The sequence below is a fragment of the Siphateles boraxobius genome, unplaced genomic scaffold, assembly GCF_051911475.1.
Source record: "Siphateles boraxobius isolate OS27281-9 unplaced genomic scaffold, OSU_SipBor_1 13, whole genome shotgun sequence".
In the NCBI taxonomy this organism is placed as follows: Eukaryota; Metazoa; Chordata; class Actinopteri; order Cypriniformes; family Leuciscidae; genus Siphateles; species Siphateles boraxobius.
In genome coordinates this window covers 22158889-22167500 of record NW_027508733.1, presented here as the reverse complement: position 1 = coordinate 22167500, position 8612 = coordinate 22158889, and the positions used below count along the sequence as shown (strand labels likewise).

The following is an 8612-nucleotide window of genomic DNA, read 5'->3' as shown; positions in this document are numbered from 1 at the left end:
TAGTAGGTAGAACTACAGTAGTACTAGTAGTAGGTAGAACTGCAGTAGTACTAGTAGTAGTAGTAGTAGTAGTAGTAGTAGGTAGAACTGCAGTAGTACTAGTAGTAGTAGGTAGAACTGCAGTAGTAGTAGTAGTAGTAGTAGTAGTAGCAGTAGGTAGAACTACAGTAGTACTAGTAGTAGTAGGTAGAACTGCAGTAGTAGTAGTAGTAGGTAGAACTGCAGTAGTAGCAGCAGTAGTAGTAGTAGTAGTAGGTAGAACTGCAGTAGTAGTAGTAGGTAGAACTGCAGTAGTACTAGTAGTAGTAGTAGTAGTAGTAGGTAGAACTACAGTAGTACTAGTAGTAGTAGTAGTAGTAGTAGGTAGAACTACAGTAGTACTAGTAGTAGTAGGTAGAACTGCAGTAGTAGTAGTAGTAGTAGTAGTAGTAGTAGTAGTAGTAGTAGTAGTAGCAGTAGGTAGAACTACAGTAGTACTAGTAGTAGTAGGTAGAACTGCAGTAGTAGTAGGTAGAACTGCAGTAGTAGCAGCAGTAGTAGTAGTAGTAGTAGGTAGAACTGCAGTAGTAGTAGTAGGTAGAACTGCAGTAGTACTAGTAGTAGTAGTAGTAGTAGTAGGTAGAACTACAGTAGTACTAGTAGTAGTAGGTAGAACTGCAGTAGTAGTAGTAGTAGTAGTAGTAGTAGTAGTAGTAGTAGCAGTAGGTAGAACTACAGTAGTACTAGTAGTAGTAGGTAGAACTGCAGTAGTAGTAGTAGTAGGTAGAACTGCAGTAGTAGCAGCAGTAGTAGTAGTAGTAGTAGGTAGAACTACAGTAGTACTAGTAGTAGTAGGTAGAACTGCAGTAGTAGTAGTAGTAGGTAGAACTACAGTAGTACTAGTAGTAGTAGGTAGAACTGCAGTAGTAGTAGCAGCAGTAGTAGTAGTAGCAGTAGGTAGAACTGCAGTAGTAGTAGTAGTAGTAGTAGTAGTAGTAGTAGTAGTAGTAGTAGTAGTAGTAGGTAGAACTGCAGTAGTAGTAGTAGTAGTAGGTAGAACTGCAGTAGTACTAGTAGTAGTAGTAGGTAGAACTACAGTATTACTAGTAGTAGTAGTAGTAGTAGGTAGAACTACAGTATTACTAGTAGTAGTAGGTAGAACTGCAGTAGTAGTAGTAGGTATAGCTACAGTAGTAGTAGTACAGAAGTAGTAGTAGTAGTAGTAGTAGTATTAGTACAGAAGTAGTACATAAGTAGTAGTAGTCATCATAGTACTATAAAAGTAGTAGTAGTACAGAAGTAGTAAATAAGTAGTAGTAGTCATCATAGTACTATAGAAGTAGTAGTAGTAATAGTACTACAGAAGTAATAATAATGAAGTAGTAGTAGTAGTAGTAGGTCGAACTACAGAAGTAGTAGCTAGAACTGCAGTAGTAGTAGTACAGAAGTAGTACAGAAGTAGTCGTAGTAGTAGTACAGAAGTAGTACATAAGTAGTAGTAGTCATCATAGTACTATAGAAGTAGTAGTAGTAATAGTACTACAGAAGTAATAATAATTAAATAGTAGTAGTAGTAGTAGGTAGAACTACATTAGTAGTAGTACAGAGGTAGTACAGTAGTAGTAGTAGTAGTACAGTAGTAGTAGTAGTTAGTTTAGATGCAGCAACAACTATTATAAGGACATCCAAACATTGGGAATTTGAGTGTTAGGCATCACTAAATAAGTACTCAGACAGAAAGAGTCTGTTTGACTGAAAAAATTGAGACCAACCAATTTTAGTTTTAAAGAGTGAGAAAATCTGAACCTAACTTACCTAGCTAACAATAACTTGCATAATCACAAAGTATAATTTGTTTACCTGCAACTACCTTTCACAAACAAATCTACTTAATCGGTTTCCAAAGAGTTGATGCCATAAACGGTGCGGATTTTCCCTCGTAAAGCCAAAAATACAATCCAGTCCAAAACGCATCTACCAAACCAAGATGTTGCAGGAGTGTAACCTGCTACCTCCGCTCACACAGCTAGTAAATATTTTAACCCTCCACATCTGGTTCATGCTAATTGTTGCAACGGTGAGGAGAGAGGATCCCTGAAATATTCATGCCCAGCATCTGCTGCTCCGGTCCAGCACCTCCCCCTGTGAGCTCTCTTCTGGAGGTCACTGGTCTTGCCCCATTGAGCTGCGGAGTCTTTGAGGCAATGCTGGGGGTTCTCATGCTCAGGCCACTTTAATCTTGAACCAACAACCCAAACAAGAGCTGAGGGCAACCCTCTTCACCACTGTGTATTTTGCCAACAGGTATAAACTAATATTCTAATATCAACATTCACCCTCATGCTACAAAATAAAACAATTCTCTTGAAGGGATAATTCACTCACAAATTTCTAACTTTCATGTTCCAAACCTGCATGACTTCTAAAACACATAAGATGATATTTTGAAGATTACAATGCAATGAATTGGGGACTGAAGCTTTCAAGCTTTAAAAGGACACAAAACACCATTGAAAATATCATGAAAGTGATTCATACGACTGTCTTCTGAAGTCAAACAATAGCTTTGTATGATGAACAGACCAAAATTTGTTCTTCACAGAAAATCTTGACATCTAGTTGTCCTTTGCACATTCATATGAGAAAGCCTTCAGATTCATTAACAAAACAGTGTTATAAGTAAAACTATTAAAAATGGTTTTATTATTTGAAATAAAATATAAATATAAGATGGAAAAACTGCCCTAGCAAGGAAATAAAATGTTTAGCCTGATGCACTAAAATTACTAAAAGCTAAACTACAACATAAAAAGGCACCAAACAAAATTACTAAAAGAAAAAAAGAAAAAAGAAAACTAAAAATATAAAAATATAAGCGAATTCAAAATATTAATAAATACTGTAATAGTAGCCTACATGAATTTTTTTTTTTTTAAAACACTGGAACAAAATTTTTTTCAAAACAGATATATTTGATCAGTTCCCAAAATTATTAATTTTTAAAAAAGTCATTTTGTTGTTGTTTTTTCTGTTTGTTTAAGTACATCACTAATGGAAATGAGAAATGTTTTCTTGCCAATTAGCTGAAATAAAATGTGTATGTAAATATATATATACATACACATGTATACACACATACACAGTGTATATATGTATATATATATACACACACATACATACATACACACACACAGTATATATATATATATATATATATATATATATATACACACACACACATACACAGTGTATATATGTGTATATATATATATATATATATATATACACACACATACACAGTGTATATATATATACACACACATACATACATACACACACACATATACACACACATACATGAACGATACAAAAATGACACGAAAATTTCACGTTCCTTTTTGAATTAACTGTAATTGCCTGTTAAAGAGCGACGAGGGCACTCTTCAAAATGCCTCTTCGTATTTCAATATATTTTATGGTGAGTGAATGCTGACAGTATATAAATTTGAGTCCCCTTTCCCTTTAAGTGAATTACTGGCTGTCCACCCCCCCCCCCCCCCCCCCCCCCCCAAAAGAAAGGCGGAACAGACCCCCGCCCCCCTCTCCTCTATATCTATCCATCACAGCCCTCCCCAGGGAAACACAATGATTTCTTGTTAGGGAACAGCAACTACAAAATGACATCTTCAGAGGAGAGAGTGGGGGAGGCTGGGAAAAGGGGAGGGCGGGAAGGAGGGAGCGAAAGAGGAGAAATGGGGAGAAAAAAAGAAGCTAGAAGAAAGGCACAGTTAAGGAAATTACAGAGTGATGGGAGATGCAGAAAGATGAGGGAGGGGGAGTTACATTAGAGAAGGGAATTCGTGGAGCATGTCAAAAAAGAAGTGCAATTGAAACAGAGGAAGAGAACAGACACTCCGAGAGCACTGACCTAATTTAAACTGACCCGACATCTGCACGAGAGAGAGAGAGAGAGAGAGAGAGAGAGAGGTTGGGAAATGCAGATGCTGTACGCAATTTATGAGGAAGGAGGGCGAGAAAGTCACAGCAAGCTACTTTTAGACAATCGCTTGTGTGTGTGTGTGGGGGGGGGGGGCTGAGTGTGTGCCGTAGACATGTTATTTGTTGATCTAATTAGTTTGTTTGCAGATTAATTTTAAAACAAGTGCCACGGGCCAGACCTAAGAGGATTTCAACTATATAAAACGGCTGTAGAAAAAAGATCCCTGCATAATTGAATCTGAATTATGAACCATACAAAGATAAAAGGAATAATAAAACTCTTCAGCACAAATCACAATGTGACATTGAATAGGCATTTTTACACCGGCAGCCCACGTTGAAACCGTCAAGTGTTTGCAAGTATATGACTAGGGAAGGGTCAAGATTGTCAACTAGTCATCCAACAACTGACTAGCCGTTTAGCGATTTTGTGAATTTTTTTTTATCATATAATTCTGAAATTGAGAAGGAATAGTGAGGATCCTTTAATTAGCTAAAACCCTCTTAGAAAGGCCTTATCCTACAGAAGGCATGCCTTGGTCATTATAAAACCCTAGTGAGAAAACAATACTTTTGCAATTGCAATTCATGATCTTTCCACAAAAAAAAACAAAAAACATTTTAAGGCGTTTATATGACTTTTGGCTTAAGCATAATTGACAAATTAAAAAAAAAAAAAAAACCAGCAAACTTACCTGTTTGTGCATCTCGATGTTGAGGCCGTAGGACATTTCATAGTACTGAAAAAGAAGAGGATATCATTAAACTGACGCATACTAGAAAGAGTATTTAAGTTAGCAGTTAATTTCCTGATTTGCTTGGAAAAAGCAGCAAAAGAAGTTCATTGTCTACTGACAACAATGGAGTGAAGTATGAGGCACAACTCACATAAAAGTCACTTTCAAACTAAGCTTTCTGTTGGTCAAGGCAGCGAATATGAGTGACCAACTTGAACCGGTGGTGAACTTCAGCATGGGGCAATCTTTCGCAAAATTTCTGATTGCATGGATTCCTGTGACTGCAGGTCTTACAACATACGGCTTGTTAATACTGATCTAAGGCCAGTGTGTGCAGATGATTCATTGAATAAATTGTCTGAAGTTGGTCCTCATCCAGTACCAAAGTCCATCTTGAACCAGAACAGGCAACAGCACTCATGTAAATCTCATTTCTCTGCCATGTTACCATTTATCTTATTATAACACCGTCTCTACACTGAACGCGCTGCTCCGCAACAGCTAGAAGCTGTCGACACAGGATGCGACAAAGCAACTGTTGCAAATCCATTTGTCCTTCCTATGAGAAGTATCGCAAGTGCTTGGAGACCGTCATAAATAGAACAAGGCATCAGATTACTGTTGAGTATTGTGTCATGTAGCATCGCGTCACGCCACATTCCAGTGTAGACGGCATCACTGATTATAATGGATTCTATTATCATTTGTCGTGTCACGTCCGGTGTGGACACGATGTAAACCTGTATGAGGTTATTTTTAAGAGTCTTTTATACAGTTCTTCCATACAACTGCAGTGAATAGTGATTACGTCCGAAAGGTTCAAAAAGGTATAAACTTAGTCCACATAAACAACAAACTATAATTCAAGACAGTATTAATGGAAAATATTCACCTTCACAGAATCTCACATGAAGTCATCTTTTGAAGTCATCTGAATGTGGGTGAGATGCAAAATAAGTGAATACTAGTGCGGCCAAAACGATTAATCGCAAATAATCGCATCTAACATGAAAGTTTGCGCATATAATATATATATATATATATATATATATTTTAGGGATGTAACGGTTCACAAAATTCACGGTTCGGTTCGATACGCTATAGTGGTGTTTTCAATACAGCAAAAAAGAAAGAAATGCCAGAGAAATTTCCTATTTATTAAAAGAATTTTTTTTTTTAAATAAGTGTGAGTTTTCCTACATCTTGAAACTTTTAGTTTTATAAATGGGGGTAATCTTTGAAGGATGAACAAATAATGTTTTGGTCATCACAAAAATAACATTTAAATATGATAAAATTTGAGTTTTGAAGTGCTGGAAAAAGATGTGGGATGTACTTGAAAGCATGTTACTAGACAGTCTGACAGCATGTCTTGAGGAGGTAAAAGCGTGGCTTGCTGATAACTTCCTATTTTTGAACTCAGACAAAACAGAAGTTATTGTTTTAAACCCCTCAGAAACTAGGCAAATGTATGATTTTGACCTTGGATCTATAGATCTATTTATTGCTCCCCAGGTACGAAACTTAGGTGTGATTTTAGATAGTTCCCTCAAATTCGATAAGCAAATTAGTACTGTCATTAGATCTATTTTTTTCTATCTTCGCTCTATAGCTAAAATTAAATCTTATCTCCCTAAACGCTCGTTGAAGACTGCGATCCATGCTCTCATTACCTCGCACATGGACTATTGTAACCCTCTTTATTTTGGTGTATCAAAGTCCCAAACGGCCCGCCTACAGATTGTTCAAAACGATTGTTAAAAGGAAATTTGACCATGCCAACCCTCTTTTGAGATCCCTTCATTGGCTACCGATAAATTTTCAAATTGAATATAAAATTTTAATACTGGTGTATAAATCTTTAAATGATTTAGCACTTTCTTATTTATCTGACTTCATTTCTATTCTCCCACTAGAAGACTTAGATCTGAAACGAAACTTCTTCAGATACCGAAAACCTGGGTAAAATCATGGCGAGACCGAGCATTTGAAGTGGCTGGTCCCACACTCTGGAACAAGCTCCCAATTTACATTAGATCAACTTCCTCTCTGTCTGAGTTCAAGTCTTGTCTTAAAACCTATTTATTTTCTGTTGCTTTTAGCTTACAATGACTATTCTGCTCCGAACGGTTTAATATTATTTATGTCACTAAATTGGAGGCCGTTTTTAAATTTGCTTTATAAATAAACTGAAACTGATGTTACTATTTCTGCCAAACTTCCATGGTTACAAGTTGGTGTTACTACATTAAATCCATGGTGAATGTTGCTGATCTGTGGACTTAAAACCTATAATTAGTTCATTCATGGAACAATGTTTTTTCCTGGTTTCCACGTCAGCGCTGTTTGATCCGTTAATAATGGAGACATTTTAATGCTTCTCACTAGATCTCGCAGCAATGTTATTACTTCATTGGCGAATTCAAATGCTTTGTTTACTGGATCTCTTAGCGCTGTAGTAACAGTGTCGCTTGATCAAGATCGGCTTGCGCTGCACTGACATTGGTCCAAACTGATAAACGGTCTGTGAAGCACAAAATAATGAGTAGCGCAGTTTCGTTCAGCTTTCATTACGTTTGCCATTTGATGATGCGTAACGTTGTGGTGGTCGCACCAGCGCGGATTTTGGTCGGCAGGAAAAATGGTCCAACGAATCGTTCGGTTTGTAATACGTACCGATTACTGAACCGAAAGCCTCGTACCGCACGGTTCAATATGAATACATGTATCGTTACACCCCTAATATATATATATATATACACACACACACACACACAAGGCCCTGTTTAAACCCATTATTAAGATGTATTTTGGTCGATCAGATAAATACACGCTAAACGACGCTAAATACAGGTGTAAACGGGGTCTAAAACGTTATGAGTTTATCCACTTTCGACCACTTCCAGCGGTAGTTGAAAACGGATTCGACCGGATTGCTTTCGTAGTGTAAACTCCCTGTGGTGAAATGAGTTCGAACGCCCACAAAAGACCGTCTACTCTCCGCCTACTTGCCTAATGCCTAAGTATTACGGGAAGTGCTCTAGCCAGAAGGGATTTAAACTTTGTTGACTGAAGACCCAAGTTTGGTTTGAAGATGAAAAACGCACCAAGCACAATGTTCTCTCAGCATTCCTGATTTTCTATCACACACTCAAGGCCTGGTCTTGAGGCTGTCAGAACAGAAACGAAAGCTGATTTTAAAAAAACGAAAGCCATGTATGTTTCTCCGTCATCTCCAGGCGTGTTCATATGTAAATTCTTATTTCGTCCATTAGATTGAAAGATCTGGAAAAACACATACATTTACCCGCCCATAGACTCTCCCCTCGAAGAAATCAGGACAGAAGTGTTGAAAGTGGACAAAAGAGACGGGTTAAAACACCAGGTGTAAACAGAAACCTGTCTCCCTCGTCTGCCTTTGATCCAATCGACCGAAACGCATCTTAATACCAGATGTAAACAGGGCCTCAAATACGATTAATCGATATGACAGAACTAGTGAATACAGACACATTTTGACCTCAGAATACTTTATATATAAAGCATGTAACCCACACGCTACTTGTGTTTGCTGTTTTATCGTTCAACTGATTCAACAAAAACTATTTTCCATTGGACTTGTCTGTTCTGATGGAAAAAAAGGAATACGATGGTGAGAAATTTTTTTAATAAACTTTTTACTAAATTCCTTTTAGCTAGCTGAATAAATACTGGTATGGCAGAGTCAAACAAGTGTAATTTTATTAGATAGAGAGAATCAAGTAAAAAGGAAAGGAGAGGCAGATAGAGAAGGGTAAAAACAACAGAGACGGAGGGATAGAAAGACCCTGGCAATAAAAGAAGCCGGCCTGACAGCTGCCTGTTGTATTCACCAGCTCTGCCAAGAGCCCACGGTGT

General features: G+C 37.4%; 2 protein-coding genes across 11 annotated transcripts in view; both read right to left on the bottom strand.

Moving 5' to 3' along the window:
- The window catches only part of LOC143736071 (uncharacterized), a 795401-nt gene that overhangs the window by 285763 nt on the left and 501026 nt on the right, over positions 1–8612 (bottom strand). The gene's annotated exons all lie outside the window — the stretch shown is intronic.
- tle2a (TLE family member 2, transcriptional corepressor a) overlaps positions 1–8612 on the bottom strand; it is a 34489-nt gene that overhangs the window by 10437 nt on the left and 15440 nt on the right. For 9 of the 10 annotated variants that reach the window (XM_077226608.1, XM_077226604.1, XM_077226609.1 and 6 more), the window contains exon 4: positions 4674–4718. In XM_077226608.1, the coding sequence (XP_077082723.1) occupies positions 4674–4718 (45 nt within the window). Of the gene's footprint in view, positions 1–4673; positions 4719–5607; positions 5647–8612 lie in introns of all 10 variants that reach the window. The other variant, XM_077226614.1, reaches the window with a different exon arrangement.